At 32.7% G+C, this 16,698-nt stretch overlaps 1 protein-coding gene across 2 annotated transcripts; it reads left to right on the top strand.

Annotated features, from left to right (window-relative positions):
• The first annotated feature begins 1,899 nt into the window (after positions 1-1,899).
• Positions 1,900-6,970, top strand: LOC107901281 (NADH-cytochrome b5 reductase-like protein). 2 transcript variants are annotated; one of them, XM_016827212.2, is made up of 13 exons: positions 1,900-2,254; positions 2,717-2,759; positions 3,039-3,114; positions 3,537-3,596; positions 3,750-3,800; positions 4,502-4,556; positions 4,680-4,750; positions 4,825-4,876; positions 5,251-5,328; positions 5,446-5,535; positions 5,665-5,778; positions 6,430-6,498; positions 6,593-6,970. In XM_016827212.2, the coding sequence occupies exons 1-13, from the start codon at positions 2,090-2,092 to the stop codon at positions 6,647-6,649; spliced, it is 981 nt and encodes a 326-aa protein (XP_016682701.2). In that variant the 5' UTR covers positions 1,900-2,089; the 3' UTR covers positions 6,650-6,970. The 2 variants fall into 2 exon arrangements, with proteins under 2 accessions (XP_016682701.2, XP_016682702.2); XM_016827213.2 differs by lacking the exon at positions 6,593-6,970 and having other exon boundaries at positions 6,265-6,498.
• Positions 6,971-16,698: the final 9,728 nt, after the last annotated feature.

Genomic DNA, 16,698 nt, shown 5'->3' with positions numbered 1-16,698 from the left:
CAGACTAAAAATAAAATTAATAATAATTCTTACAACAAGGGCCTTAAGCTATAGAATATTTAGTCCTTCAAAATTCTGCCTTTAATCAAACTTTTTGTTTACAATGAAACCTTAAAATTTTTTAATTTAGGGTTAACTAATTCAGAATCTAGACCCTAAGGACGTCATCTGTTTACACCATGATTGATCCTGAAGCGAAGCCTCCAATGGTACTCCCTTTCCATGTGCATGGCTCAGCTTCCTACAGTCTCCTATCTCATTGCTGTGTGGCTGGATCCCTCCTCTGAGTCCTCGGTCAACCTTGCAAATCCTACTAACATCAGACAAACTCTTTTAAGTTCAAACGAACTTAGTGAGTTCCTCACTACACCATAATTAAACCCTATTACACGAGGGTAACAAATGTAAAATAAACTCCTTGCACGCTCAAAGCGAGTGTTCTTTATCAGGGTAACAGGCTCCTCCTGATCCTCCGAACCACTCGACTCACTATAAGGCCTTCTTCCGGTCGAACTCTCCACTCAACTATTTTCCAGGTACTTCACTATATCAGCGAAACTTATCTTTACCTCTCGTCTTTCCTCCCTTACACTTGCCCCTTACACGGGATGTTTGTTGACCTTAAACTAACTTGGTTGTACACCAACTTCCTATTGTGAACCTTTATGATAACTTTTTCGTCTTCCCGCCCAAGGATTCTTAGAACATACCTTCATTGGCAGACTTGATTGGACCAGTCCTTGGCAGACTCCTCACTTTTCCTACCGTAATCTCGAAGGACTCGTTAACATCCCATCATTTGGGTTTGCTCACTTCGTACCTTGCCATCCTGGTGAACCTACCCTAATTTCACCATATTCTAGGTCATATGTGGTTAGATTACTTTCTCATAAATTGCCTTATGCAACTAAACTTTAGGCTTTTCGTTATAAACTCAAACTAACTTTTAGTTTGAGAATCTTGAGATTGAATTGGATGCAATTGTTGTCATTATCTTAGTTACTGAAAACAAGATTTTAATTATTTGCTTTCCATTCTCATTGATGATGGCAAGATGTTCCTATCGAAGTTTGATCAAAATACCATCAAACACAACTTTAGAGAGGGAAACAAGTGTGTCGACACACTAGGTCGTCTTAAGAGTAAATTTTCTTATCCCTCTCCCTTGAAACTACTATGTTTTAATGACTTGCTTTGTATTTATAATGTTCATTTTGCTAGTTTGTCCCCTTTTGTTGTTAGCTGAGGCTGCTAGGGATCTTTTGTATCAAATGGTTTGTTAAGTTTCGATTGAGGAGGGACTGGCTTCTTCGAGAGAAGTCTAGATAAGTGGGATATAAGCCTTAGGTTGGTGGTCCAAGTCGCTCTATACTCAAGTAATTCCATTACTATTCACAAGCCTCATGCTACCTTTCTCGAGTCTTGCAGGTATCACAAATAGAGGCACCCCGTTCCAGAAATCTTACATTGCTCTTCGCGAAGGCTAAGGATAAAACTCCAATATCAAGATAATACCTTCGATTATTTGGTGATTGGATCGGTTGCCTGATGGACAGTACTTCGAAAACTTCTCCTAAAAGAGCCATATCCCTCAACAATTTCTATGTTACTTGCGTTTTTAAAAAATATATATTTTAAATACTTTTAAGCGTATGTAAGAAGGTTTGCTTGATAATTTAATACTTATGCCATAATTTTGAAAGTATCTAATTTCATTTTATTTTAAATTTGAAGATTATTTAATTAAAATTATTGTGTAAATTAAAATGAATTATTCCTTTAAAATTTCGAGAAAAAAAAACTAATTTTTCCTCTTTAAATAACTTTATGACTAAAAGAAAAGGAACACCCTTGAGTTTTTGGGCTTTTATGAAACTAGTTTGAAAGCCCATGATGGAAGAAACGTGGCTGGAAATAATTAATGAACTCACCGTAAAGAACCAACTACGGCAGGCACCGTACCATTACTTCTTCCTGCAAACTGGACATTAGTCGAAGCACTCCACACACACTATATAAAAGTCTAAAACCCTCCCCCTAAAAAGATTCAGCGTTTTGTTCTTTACTTGCAGCGTTGAAAAGATTGAAAATGGCTGCTACCTTCTTTAGGAGACTCTCCAAAGCCACCCCAGCTACCTTCAACAATGCATTTCGAGGTCAACCCAAGTCTGGTTTTGCTGGATTTCGCTTCACTACCATCGCCGCCGTTGCCGGTGGAATCTCTACTTACTACTGCTTCTCCGACTCAAATTTGGTGAGTTTTTACACAAATTCCAATCTGGGTTTTGTTTCTCTTTGATCTTTGTTGCATTTCGGGATGCTTGGAAATTGAAGGGATTGTGTTTATTGTAATGGGGTTTACATATATTTGCATTTTACTTTTTAAATGGTGAAATGTATAGGTAGGACATTCTTTTGATTTGATTTCTTATTTTAGAAAATGAATTGTTTCATATGGAGGTTTTTGATATTGAAATGAATGTTGGATGTTGATACTTATCATGAGTTTTGAATTTCAATTAGGAAAGGTTACATCTGGGTGGTTCTAGTGGATTTGGTATTCTTGATGAAATTTGATGATTAAAAACTAAGCTATTTGGATGCGGCCTACGTACATGAGCTCTTTTAAGTTTTAACCATTGTTTTGTTAGCACTTCTCGGTGTATTGTGTACATTCCAAATTCTGTAATTGTATTATTATGCTTTCTGAATACAGGTTCATCTAGATCAAGTCAATGAAGAGACTGGTCCAAAAGTTGGTGAGCACAAATTTACTAGTATTCCTCATTATTAGATGACTGAATAGCTAAGTTTAGTTGAACCATCTAGGTCATGATCCCCTTGCCTTAACAAGCAGATGATATTTTCCATAACTAAACTTCACAATTCAATCATCTAGGTCAGATGATATTTAAAGTTTCAGCTATTTCATCAAGTTAGTTGAAAGTGGTTGCATAAAAGATAAATTATCTGAGTTAGTTTCTTTTGATCCTTTTTATATTGTGCTTAACTCAGAAGATTTTCCTGTATATTCGCAGCTTTGAAATCTGATAAGTGGCTTGAATTTAAGTTGCAAGATACTGCAAGAGTTAGTCACAACACTCACTTGTTCAGGTATATAACTTCTAGTCAGTCATTTTCATATGTTGTACTGGTTTAATCTATTTTAGTAACTTAGTTATTTGCCTGAACCTTTTTTATGGACATTCAAGGCTCATAGGATAAAGTGAATATATCAGATTTACTTCTTAATCCTTGGTTTGCAGTTAAATATCTTTTTGATCTCTCTCATTTAATTTGTGCCCACATTGAGAAGACTGCTATTTCTTGGATTCTGAACTTTCAAATAGGAATTAAAGTGGGAAAAGAAATCAGTCCTTGCTGATTGAGAGCAAAAGGAAAATATGACTCAGAACAGAAGTTGTTCTTCCAAATTTGAAATCAACATCTCAACTTATGCTTTTGCATTGTCAAATTCTTCCTCTAGCTGTCCTAGAACGTGTAAATTTGTTACTAAGTTTCTTCAAAATTGACAGGTTTTCATTTGATCCCTCTGCTAAGTTGGGATTGGATGTCGCTTCATGCATCCTTACTAGGTATGTTCTCTTAATATAAGCGGAGATACTTATTAGAAACCTTATTGTTTTTGTGAGAGAATTTGAAAGTTGCATGTAAAAGGGCATATTAAATGAGATTTAGAAGTAGTATGCCTCTACATTCACTATTTTGATGCTTTATTGTTGCTGCAGGGCTCCATTAGGACAAGATGCTGAAGGAAAAACCAAATATGTTATAAGACCGTAAGCCTACAAACTGAACTCATTAGTGGTTTGACTTGGACTTCCCTTTTCATGATCATTATTCCAAGTTGGTGATTCATTAGTCATTTAAAGCTTTTAGGTTATTTTAGTTGTACATGGTGTAACTGCATTTCCACGAATTTCCATTTTATTCTTTTGTTATTGTGGCAAGTATCATCTGCTTGTGAGGAAAAAATTCTGAAGCTTTGGTTTATCCATACCTCTAAAGTAAGGTCTTTAATGTGCCTTGCTTCTTGAAGACTGAAATAGATGAGAGCTTCCAATCTATAATAGTCTATAGAAGTTTTCAAAATAAGAAAGGATTATATGCATCTGTTTTCTTTAACTGAATTTACATTAGAGATTGCTTATTTAGAACTATTCATATAATGGATATCATGACTTATCTGGAGTTCTATTAAAATAATCCTTTTGAATAATAAATGAAATAGCTGAAACTTTTAAAATCAGGTAATTGGAGAAGCTTAGGTGGAGTGCGAGTCGGACGTGATTTAAAATTGGAATCTCTTATGCCTATTCTAAACAAAACTAAACTTAGTATGCCTGTTTTTTAACCAAAAGCAGGAATCAAAAGATTAAGTTGATATTTTGTATACAAATTGATGTTTCAGCCTAATTGTTTCATAATTAACGGATATTAGTTGTTAATATAATTGTAATGAAATAATTTCAATTATCAGGTATACTCCTATATCAGATCCAGATGCTCAGGGATACTTTGACTTATTAATCAAGGTATGAAGTGATGAATGTTGTCACCTCTTTGTCCTCTTTTTTCTCCCACTTTTGGGGATGTTCTTGCCTCACATATGAATAGGCACACATTGAATTATGTTGTCCATAAAATAAATTTTGCAGGTGTATCCAGAAGGAAAAATGAGTCAGCATTTTGCTAGCTTGAAACCAGGCGATGTAGTTGAGGTGAAAGGGTAGGTATCCCTATATGCTAGGTTCCACAGATTTTGCTGAAAACCATATTAAACTAATACGTTATCACTTGCAGGCCCATTGAAAAGCTCAGATACTCACCCAATATGAAGAAACACATTGGCATGGTTAGAGCTGGTTTTGTACTTTCCTGTTTATATTTTTCTCCAAAAGAAGCAAAACACATATGGAAATTGTACGCTTTATGCTGAAGGATTCAATGTTTCGAACAGATTCTATATATTATACTTCATTTTCAAATTGATACTAACTATATAGCTAATGGTATATTTTGTGTTCTTTACCCTTAATATCTAAAATTCATCCAATGCTAGTTTTATATTCTCTACAATTCACACTTGTGGACACATGGTTTCTGCATGTTTAATCGAATTATCTGCCAAGTAATCCGAATAGTTATCATCAAAACTGTATTATGTTTTCCAAGATTATTGAAAAAGTATGATCTCCATTTACACTCAATTATGGGCTGTTGTTCCAGATTGCAGGTGGGACAGGCATAACTCCAATGCTTCAGGTTATTGAGGCTATACTAAAGAACCCTGATGACAAGACTCAGGTAGGCATATCTGATTGGTAGATATGCAACCTTAACTTTCTGCTTATTGTTGAATGTCATCTGTTTAGTGCTTATTTTAGATCAAATATGAGCCTAGTTTGAACTTTACTCTATTAGGTGTCACTGCTTTATGCCAATGTCTCCCCTGATGATATATTGCTCAAGCAGAAGCTTGATATACTTGCTGCTAGTCATCCGAATCTTAAGGTATGAATTCTTTCATGATGAAATAGTTGCTGTAACGGTAGACGTGTTATTCAAATAGTAACTTGCTTGTTTACTTTTACTTTCTCATTTCCTTTTAATTTTTCATTTTTCATCTTTCATTTCCCCCAGGTACTCTACACTGTAGACAATCCAACTAAAACTTGGAAAGGAGGTGCTGGATTCATTTCAAAGGATATGGTCACAAAATGCTTACCTGGTCCTGCTGAAGATACTCTTATCCTTGTAAGTCACTTTCTTAATTATCAACCATTCTTCTTTTATTCTGTTTGCCAAGGCATGGAGTAAGTTTTATCTGAAGTGGAGCCACCTTTTTCTTTAAAATCGTTTCAACTTCAGGAAGTCATGAATACATTTTTATTCCCATTCTTTGTTGTTTCTTGGCCACTCATGGTGAAGAACTGACATCAATGTTCAACAAAGAGGAACCTTTTTACTACATTTGTAAGGATAAGAAAAAAATTAAAAAACTTGCAAACATGCGCTCAAGCTTTTTATTTATCTGTTGCTTTCTTGAACTAGAGGTATTGTCAGATTAAAACCTACCTGAGGTTGCTATTTAAGCGGATTAAGAAGCAGCCTGCAAATAGGATTTTTCCATAAGCATACATCACGCTTTTGCTTGATCTCTTGGTGCATTACTGCAACTCTTTTCAGGGCTAGTCTGAATGAACCATTGTTGTTCATATGGTCATGTTTCTTGAATTTTAGAGTTCGAGTTGTGCTGGACATTCTGAAACTATGTTAAAGACCAAGTTATGGCTTTGGAAAATGGCCATAATCCTACGATTTCATTTTGCAAGTCTCAAGCACCCCCTTAAACAATCCACCTGATCAATATTCAATAGATCCACTCACTCTCCCGTGTTTGTTCAGGTATGCGGTCCACCTGGTATGATGGAACACATATCAGGTGGTAAGGCTAAAGACTATTCACAAGGAGAGGTAATAAAACACATTTTCTGTTTTTTTTTTTTTCTCATCTTTCTAATTGTTATCTTAATTTGGGTATCTAAATTTAACCATCCTTGACATGCAGCTAACCGGCATACTCAAAGAACTCGGATACACTGAGCAAATGGTTTACAAATTTTGAGTATAGAGGAATTCAAGGATTTGAAGAGACACTCTCATAGGGTTTCAACATAAATTTTGTGTAATAAAGCTTCCTGAAAGAACAATGAATTGGGCAGAATTTAAATCCCAGGGTATCGAATAATATTTGTAGTGAAACATACAATGTAAATTACTACATTTTCACAGGCTTGTACTAGAGAAATCGTGACACAGAGCTTTTTATGAAACCCTGCAATCAGGTGTTGGGTGGGTATAATGTCCGAATCAGATTGGTTACAATTTGAGCAGTTGGTCATTTTAAGCAATGATTGAATAGACCAGACTGGCTGGTCGTAGACCATTTGAACGTGTTTTTTTTTTATGAACTTTTGAATGGTTTATTTAATCAAACTTGATGAACTAAGAGCAAGTTTGGTTCGCTGTATTGGATTAGAGGCGTAATGGAATAGAGGTGTAATAGGAAATTAATTGTTTGGTTGAATGTAATGGAATAGAGGCGTAATAGTAATCTTGTGTTTGGTTGAATGGAATAGAGGTGTAATAATATAATAGAAAAAACTAAAATGACTAGAATACCTTTAGCATAAATTTGTTTTGGTAAATGGTTATTGTTATTGTTATTTAAATTTTATTAAGATTATTATTATTAATAATAAATAATTTAATTATATTTAAACATAATTATTATTAAATATATTATAATTAAAATATATAATTTAATAAAATTCTTAATAATCAATATTCTTATATGAATTTACTCAAATCATAATATATGATACTATAAAATTTAAATTAACATAATTATTATTAAATATATTATAATTAAAATATATAATTTAATAAAATTCTTAATAATTAATATTCTTATATGAATTTACTCAAATCATAATATATGATACTATAAAAGATAATTTGAAATGATTAATATTAAATATATTTTAATTAAAATATATGATTTAATAAAATTTAAAATAATTATAACTAATAAATTATCTTATATGAATTTGTATAATTTAAAATAATTATTATTACATATAATTTAATAATAATATATAATTTCATAAAATTATTGATAATAATTTTTCTTATATGAATTTATACAATTTAAAATAATTAATATTAAATATAATTTAATAATGATATATAATTTCATAAAATTCTTAATAATAAAATGTTCTTATATGAATTTACTAAAATCAAAATATAACTTGAGAATTATATTCTGCATAAACATAATTAACTTATATTAAGAAAAGGTTAGATGAAAATGAAATTCTACATCATAATCCATATGTTATATAGTTTTACAACATCAAAAAGTTTGAACATTGATTTTTAATGGTGAGAAAGAAATCTTCTGACCCATTCTAATCGCGCAACAGAAGGTAAGCTAAAGAAAACGATCATTTGAGTTGGATGATCTGAAATTTTACTCAAAGCTTCATACCGCTGATCGTCGGATAAACCTTCAATTTCCCATAAGGTTGAATATAAGTTTGAAGCTTTCTTTTCCATCTTTTGATATTCTTCTGACTTCTGCTGAACTACCACGTCGGAGGCAATACTCCTACTGATTTGATCGCCAACGGCCTTGATGTTTTCGGCCAACAAAGTGGCAGCCTCATCAAATGAAGAATACACATTATCACGAGCATCAGATTTCTTCTTTCTCTTATTTGAAGATGAGGAACCCCCTTGGTCTCTATCTCCTCGCGGCTCCGTACCAGAAACATCCATGTCGTCTAAAGAGACGTCAGCTTCACAGTCATAGAATGTGTTTCTCTCTTCATTCATATCTGTAGTAGGTACATCCTCAGCATGTATTTCTTCAAGAACATCAGCAGCTGTTTGAGCGTCTTTCCCATTCGCTCGATCTCTTGCGTATATGGCAGTAAGCTGGTTGTAGTAAGGGAAAGAACGATGTCTGAACTGGGCGGCTTCTTTGTGACTCTAAAAAAAATGAGGAAATCATATTAGTTATAAGTTTTGTAAAAAAACAAATAAATACTTGAAATGCATTTTACCTTTACATAGGATTCCCAAACTGCATCTTCAGCAACAACGAGCTGCCTATGCTCGTCCCAACCAAAACCGCTATTGTTTTGGCCATTAAGCATGTCATAGACGACTGACCATTCCCTTTTTAGGCACCTAATCCGAGATTCAATATTTGGTTTCGCCTTCAACATTGCATTTGGTAAAGCCTTTTCTAGCATTTTTTCCAACTCGTTCAAATAACCGGCTTTGAACCCGGTATCAGCATTAAATGTTCCTACATTGTGCAAGTCCACCATGCAAGAAACCAAGGCTGCATCTTCTTCTGGAACCCATTTTCTTTTGCTTCCTCGAGAAGCTTGAGAAGAAGCATGTGATTGTGGAACACCTGACATAATTATCTTAAGAAAAAAAACAAATTAACATTATTTACTATTTTTAATATCATGAATCAAAAGGTGAACAGTTTATAATATTATATCGTTAGTTCAATATCATGAATCAAAAGCCAGTACTAAATTTAAAATTATAACACATGCTGAATGAAAAGATAATTAAATAATAATTCAACAAAGTTTAGTACAATACAGAATTTTAATCAAACACCACCAAAGTTTCATAAACTAGATACATAAAATAACATCAACAAATTAATTCAAACTCAATTTGTCCCTAAACCTAACTAATTTCTAGATGCTTGCCATTCATCGAACATTTGGTTGGCTAGTTCCATCCTCCAAGTAGCCCAAGCATCCGATGGATGAATATTTGTGATATTCGGTTCATCGTCATCCACCACATTACTAGGTAATCCTTCTCCCACCTCCGCTTCAATGGGATCAATACTCATATGGGTTCGAATAAAATTATGGAGCAAACAACATGCAATAATAATTCTATTGTGCACCCTTACAGGATAAAACGATAGACTCCTAAGTATTCCCCATCTAAGTTTTAATAAGCCAAAGCATCTTTCAATAATATTACGTGCTGAGGCATGTTTCATATTAAAAAACTCTTGCGGAGAATTTGGCTGATAACCTTGACGCCATTCGTTCAAATGATATCGCTGTCCTCTAAATGGTGCAAGAAATCCCTCACAATTTGTGTATCCATCATCAACTAGATAATAACAACCTATAAAATAATTTTTTTTAAAAATGATTAATTCAGCACACAAAGTTTGATCTTAATGAATAATTCAAAGTCCTCTAACTATACACTTTACCATGACGAACTTTTAGTCCATTTCTTCTACTAATGGCATCTCGAAGCACCCGTCCATCGGCAACTGAACCTTTCCAACCAGGAAGAATATAAACAAATTGCATCTCAGGTGTACAAACACCTAGTATATTTGTTGCTATGTCACCTTTTCGCGTTTGATATCTAGGTTTATCAACTGTTGGCACCCTAATCTTGATGTGGGTTCCATCAAGAGCACCTAAGCAATTCTATATCACATGATATAAAACCTTGAGTTAGAATACTAATTTAAATCTAAGTCAACTAAATGTTGTACAAGCTATATATAAAACTCAGTCTAATACCTTAAACCATTTCCACCTTGTGTCAGAAGAATCGACTGTAATTGGCTCCGGCTTTTTAAATAACACATCTTGTAAGCGTATGGCAGCATTTAAAACACTATGAAATGCTCTGCTAACAGTTTCCCCGGACCTTCTAAAGTGATGCTTGATAACTCGAATTTTCAGGTGATGGGAGATGATATGTAAAAACATTGCTACTTGCTCATCAACAAGCATGAACCTTGACGACTTCAATCCCCCTATCGATTCTAACATCTCACATAGTTTAAAAAAGGCAGTTCTATTAATCCTAACTTGTTCAATACAGGTCTCGTCACTAGCATATACAAGCTTTTTCACATAATCCCGTTTTGCATAAAAATCTAAGGTATAGGACCTAATCCTTAGTCTATGTAGGCTAAGGCTAGCACCCATTCTAAATAAGAACCAAATCGCAATTCTACAGATTTCCAACCATATTGTCACAGCAATACCAATTCTTTTACGCCTCACACTTTGTGCAATTAAAGACAGACGAGCCATTACCGCAACATATTAAAATTAGAATACACTATCAATGAATTGAAGTTGCAATTACACATTATCAAATAAAAATAAAAAATACAAATTTAGAACACACGAAGCAAAAAAGTATCTACTAAATGATATCGTTGCAACTTTAATTTAGTTTCTTTATCAATCACCCAAACAATAAAGAAATTATAAAGCATGTATAATTGACCTAAAATTAATTGTTGGTGTATGTATAATTGACCTAAAATTAATTGTTGGTATATGTATAATTCAAGTTTTAAAACTTTTATAACATTTAATTTCGTATAAATATATTGATTAGTTCATTAAAGCATGTTCAAAGTTTTAACATTGATTAGTTTAATAAAGCATGTTCACAGTTTGAACATTGATTAGATTATTTATTTATGATTAGTTTAATTAAGGTTTTTCTAATTTTAAAACAAATAAAATAAAGAATGAGGATTTGATTTAATAATAAAATATTAAAGTTCTTATTTTAATTATTGATTAAAATAATTAAGGTTTATAATTATTGAAGGAATTGCTATTTTATGATTTCACATTATTGACCACTTTGAAAATAAATTTATATATAATTTTCCTTAGAAATAGTAAAAAAGGGTTCAATAAATATGAATTTGGAGACCCAAGTTTAATTAGATTTTCTTCACATGGTAGGTTCAAATGTGAAAAGATTTTCTAAGCAACATTATTTTTTTTTGACTTTCATTCATTTAGGTCTTATTTTAATTTAGTTTTATTATATATGATTTATTTTGATCTAGATTTAGATATATATATCAGTCAATAATCATGCCATCAATATATGAACACTTCATAGATGACATGAAAAAAGAAAAAGAATAGACACGTGGTGCATTCTCACAGATCGAATGAATTATTTATTTTTTAAACTCGTTAAATTCTTTGACTAAAAATAATAATCGAAAAATAATTTAAATACCAATATAAAAAAAATTAGAGACAAAAGTAAAAGAAATGAATATGGTTTGAGAGCTAGTGACGTAAACCATAATAAAAAAGAGAGCAATTAATCACATTCAATTAGCTTACTTTGGTCGGTGAAATGTCATAAAAAGAAAAATATAATGATAATTTAGCTTTAGAAATAGATTACAAACTCTTTCACCCTAAAACATCATGAAGGGCATGAAAATTAATTAAAGGAAAGGTATTTTAATGAAATTAATTACTTGCTTTTACAAGTTTTAGCGAATGCTTTTACAATTTTTTTGAAAGCCAATTTGAATGCTTTTTTTTGAATGCTCTTTGATGAAATTAATTACTTGCTTATTTTAATGGCTGACTTTTTCCTTTGTATTATCATGGCCTATGTTCAAAACACATGCTCTTGAAATCATACTCTTATCCCAATCTATATGCCTGTTACAGCAAGGTTTTAAATTTCTCATTTTATACATTATCACTCAATCACAACTTGGTTGACATTTAATAAAATTAAATTATTATAAACAGAGTGGTCCTGCAAGTAACTCGTTTACAGCATTTGATTTCCATTTTCATATTCTACTTACTAACAAATCAAGAACAAATCAAGTTCCAGTTTCATATTCTATTGACTAACAAATCAAGAACAATTTCCAGCAGACAATCAAAACAACTGCCAGAACAGTTTCATCTTCTACTCACTAACAAATTAATAACATTTTCCAGCAGACTATCAAAACAATTTCCAGAACAAACCAACAAAATCTTTATTGCCTATAAACTCTTCAAACATGAATTTGTAATGTACAAGTACTTTAACTTACCTACAAGATTGAAATCATAAGGTCTTTGATATCTATGTAACTGACCATGTGTATGTTTAATTATTTTAGAAAAAATGGAATACTTGAAAGATATTGAAGTATCAGTATCTTCACACATATATCCAAAGCCAAACTACACACAGATCTAACAGCTTCTAGTTTCTATGATCTGCACTCAGCATGAAATTATATATATATATTGAGTGAATAAAATTTTAAAATATTAAATTCAATATTCTTAACATTATCAATTATTTTGAACATTCGTTATCATCTCTAATTTTCATCTTACCTATTTTTGCTACTTTTAGAGGACCAAATTCAAAAACGACTCAGTTCAGCCATTTAAACAAACAAACAAAAGAAGAAATCTCATTCGGTTTTAGAGATAAAAAAAGGACTCGAAAATTACAACAGAACAAACAAAAATCGAAGATTAGCAGAGAAGAGAGAACAACTTCGAACGCTGGGAACCACTTCAAAGTTATCGAAATTCGATCAAACAAACTTCATAATTCGGCTATAAAACAACCATCCATCATCAAAAAAAAAATCAAAAGCGAAGGTTAGCAGAGAAGAGAGAACAATTTCAAAGGATCATCTGTTAAGCCTAATCCGACTATTGTTTTCAAAGGATTGTCGGTCCTATACTGATGAATAAAGACATACATGCATAATTTTCCCTACAATATCCATAATAACAATATCAACAAACAACAGTATGCATTTCTTAAGCCTAACCAACAACACAAAACACATCAACAAACAACAGACAACAGACAACAGTATCAACAATATGCATAATAACACTACAATTCAATAGCCCCATCCATCCATATTAAAGCCCTTAAGTAGAGTAGGATTCAATATACAAATCCCGTCCATATTAAGAAACAGCAATAGAAACATGCAATCGGGGAAAACTACATTTCAATCGCACATGCAATACAAACAAAATAACTATGGAAAACTAACCTGTTAATGAGCAAATCGGGGCACAATGAAGAAGAACCTGTAATGTGAAAAGGGGAAACCGATTAGATAAAAACAATAGAAAAGGAAATAAAATTATCAGGCTAACTTGTGATGTCACGTAAACCTGTAATGAGCAGGTCGGGGCAAAGTGCGATGAAGAAGAACCTGTAATGAGAAAAGGGGAAACCAATTAGATAAAAACAATAGAAAAGGTTTACCTCGAAAGTATATTGTTTTCATCTAGAATAGAAAAGGATATTATTCTATCGGGTTAGGAAAACTAATCGATGATGCAAATCGGCAGAAACTGAGCAAATCAGCCGAAAAAGAAAAGAAAAGAAACGGGGGGAGCAAATCGGCAGAAAAGAAAATAAAATAAACTGGGAGCAAATCGGCAGAAAAGAAAAGCAAAGAAACAAGGAAGCAGATCGGATGAAGCTAGAAGGAACAGAAGAGAAACAAAGGGGATCGGGGGAGGGTAAAACAGGGAGGGTTTGCTGAAGTGGTAGCTAATCTGGGCAAAAGAGGGGGAATAGAAATCGATGGTTTTCACCGATTAGGAAAGTAATGGATTACACGCGTATTAGCAATACATTGAACCAAACGACGGAATAGAGAGGGATTAGGTGGGGCCCACCGATTAGGGGCCAATACACCAAACCAAACATGGCGTTAATAACTAATTACAACAATAACAACGCATATAAAATAGTTGAAATATATAATAAGACCAAGATTTAAATTATGATATTACATATAATTAAACAATCGTAAAATCTTACTAAATCATTATTCGTAAATATCTTCATCCATATCCTGACGAACCCATTGAAATTGTGCACTAGTACTAGGGATATTATCGTTTAAGTTTTGTTCTGAAAAGGGCAAAGTTTCTGATCTGTCGTCGATGTTATCTCTACTTCCACTGCCCATGTCAAACAAGTCTCTAGGGATGTTACGGAGTACAACGTACCTACCCTCATCAGTTGGATCTTTTGAGTAAAAAACTTGTTTGACTTGAGATGAGAATACATACATTAAAATTATGGCATTATTAATATTATTAATAATATTATTTAAAAATTTTATACAGATTTATTAATTTCAATTGTTAAAATTTTATAAATTTTAAAAATAAATCTTAGAGAGTGTATAATTTAAATATTATCAATATTCAAAATTATTAATTATTAATTAATTATATTATTTAAATAATGTATTATAATTTTAAAATTATATATACTCTATTTTTAAGTGAATATATAAATGATTAATATATATATGTAAATAACACAATATTTAAATAATTTGTTTCATCATATATAACATATAAATATGTCATTCGTCATTAATTAGTAAACTAGTCATTTGTGTCACTTAGAACTATAGTATCATAATAATAACTAAAAAACAATACGTATTTTTCATTTTTTTGAAATTGGTACCAAAGAATTCATTAAACCCTAAATCGCCCAAACCCCAAAACCATGCATTGTAAACGTTAAATTATAAACTGCAAACTGTTAACCACAAGCATCAACCCCTAAAACACTAATCAACCTCTTAACATGACTAAAGCAGCCTAAACCCCAAACCTCAAATCTTAAACCCCAAACTCTTAAACCTTAAACCCAAAACACCATACACTACATCATAAACCCTAAACTCAAAACTCTAATATTCACAAAATATTAAACATTATATAATGATTAACCCTAAAACTCTAAACTATATACGATAAACTTTTTAACTTATAATAATCACTGAACCTTAATCCTCAAACTCTCAAACCCTAAACCAAAAACATTATACCTACATCGTAAACTCTAAACCCTAAACTATAATCCAAAAATAATAAACATTATATAATGATCCCTAATACCCTAAACGTAAACCAAATACGATAAACTAAATATATAATAACATATGTTATATAATGCATGGTTAAGACCAAAACTGTGCGTTTTGGTTAAGATATTTGGCGGCGCTTCCCAAAAAGCGCCGCTAATAATATGCTTTAACGGTGATTTCTCGTGAACGCCACTAATTCCAGTATACATCAAGACTTAAACGCAGCGTTTTGGTTAATATATTTTGCGGCGCTTTTAAAAACGCGCCGCTAATAGAATGCTATAGCGTCGTTTTCCCATAAGCGCCACTAATTCTAATATACCTCAAGACCAAACTCTGCGTTTTGGTGTGCATATCTTGCGGCGCTTATCGCAAAGCGCCGCTAATACTATTATTTAGCGGCATTTTCTAGTAAGCGCCACTAATTATAGTATACATCAAGACCAAAACGCTGAGTTTTGGTTAACAAAATTTAGCGGCGCTTCTCCAAACGCGCCGCTAATAGTACGCTTTAGTGGCGTTTTCCATTTTCGCCACTAATTCTAGTATACTTCAAGACCAAACTCTGCGTTTTGGTTAAGATATTTTACGGCGCTTCTAAAAAATCACCGCTAATGTTATGCTTTAGCGGCGTTTTTCCCTAACGCCACTAATTGTATTATACATCGAGACCAAAACGCTGCGTTTTGGTTAAGATTTTTTGCGGCACTTCTAATAAGCGCAACTAATTCTAATATACATCAAGATCAAAACTCTGCGTTTTGGTTATCATATTTGGCAGCGCTTTTCGTAAGCGCCGCTAAGACTTGTTTTAGTGGCGTGTTTTTGTAAGCGCCACTAATTCTAATATACATCGATACCAAAACAATGTGTTTTCGTTAAGATTTTTTGCGGCACTTCCCACAATGCGCCGCTAATACTTGCTTTAGCGGCGTTTTCTCATAATCGCCATTAATTCTAGTATACATCAAGACAAAAACGATGCGTTTTGGTCTTGAGATTTTGCGGCGCAGGATGGTAAACGCCGTTAATGATGTTCTTTTACGGCGTTTATTCAGAAAACGCCACTGTATGTCTGACTTTTTACGGCGTTTTGTGAGAAGCGCCGCTAATGCTAGATATTTAGCGGCGTTTTATTGTTTGCGCCGCTAATGCTCGATTTTTAGTGGCGTTTGCCGTCCAAACGCCACAAAAGATGCCGCTAAAAGTCTATTTGGTGTAGTGTATCTGTCTCATTTATCTGTATTTTCCACTAGAGGCGTTAATTCTAGCTTATTAAGCATTTCGATATAATCAAACAATCAATTAATCAAGCATAAACATTAACTTAAACTAAAAAATAACCAATCCACCAACCATCAAACAATTTAGCACATAATAAAGCTTAA

This window comes from Gossypium hirsutum, chromosome D06 (assembly GCF_007990345.1).
Source record: "Gossypium hirsutum isolate 1008001.06 chromosome D06, Gossypium_hirsutum_v2.1, whole genome shotgun sequence".
In the NCBI taxonomy this organism is placed as follows: domain Eukaryota; kingdom Viridiplantae; phylum Streptophyta; class Magnoliopsida; order Malvales; family Malvaceae; genus Gossypium; species Gossypium hirsutum.
This window is presented reverse-complemented; position numbering and strand designations above follow the sequence as displayed.

What these genes read in the sequence shown, in the direction of transcription:
- LOC107901281 (XM_016827212.2), top strand. Translation starts at nt 2,090, where the DNA reads ATGGCTGCTACCTTCTTTAGGAGACTCTCCAAAGCCACCCCAGCTACC. An exon ending in CACAACACTCACTTGTTCAG is followed by an intron (nt 3,115 to 3,536) that starts GTATATAACTTC and finishes CAAAATTGACAG; the next exon opens with GTTTTCATTTGATCCCTCTG. An exon ending in AAGACTATTCACAAGGAGAG is followed by an intron (nt 6,499 to 6,592) that starts GTAATAAAACAC and finishes CTTGACATGCAG; the next exon opens with CTAACCGGCATACTCAAAGA.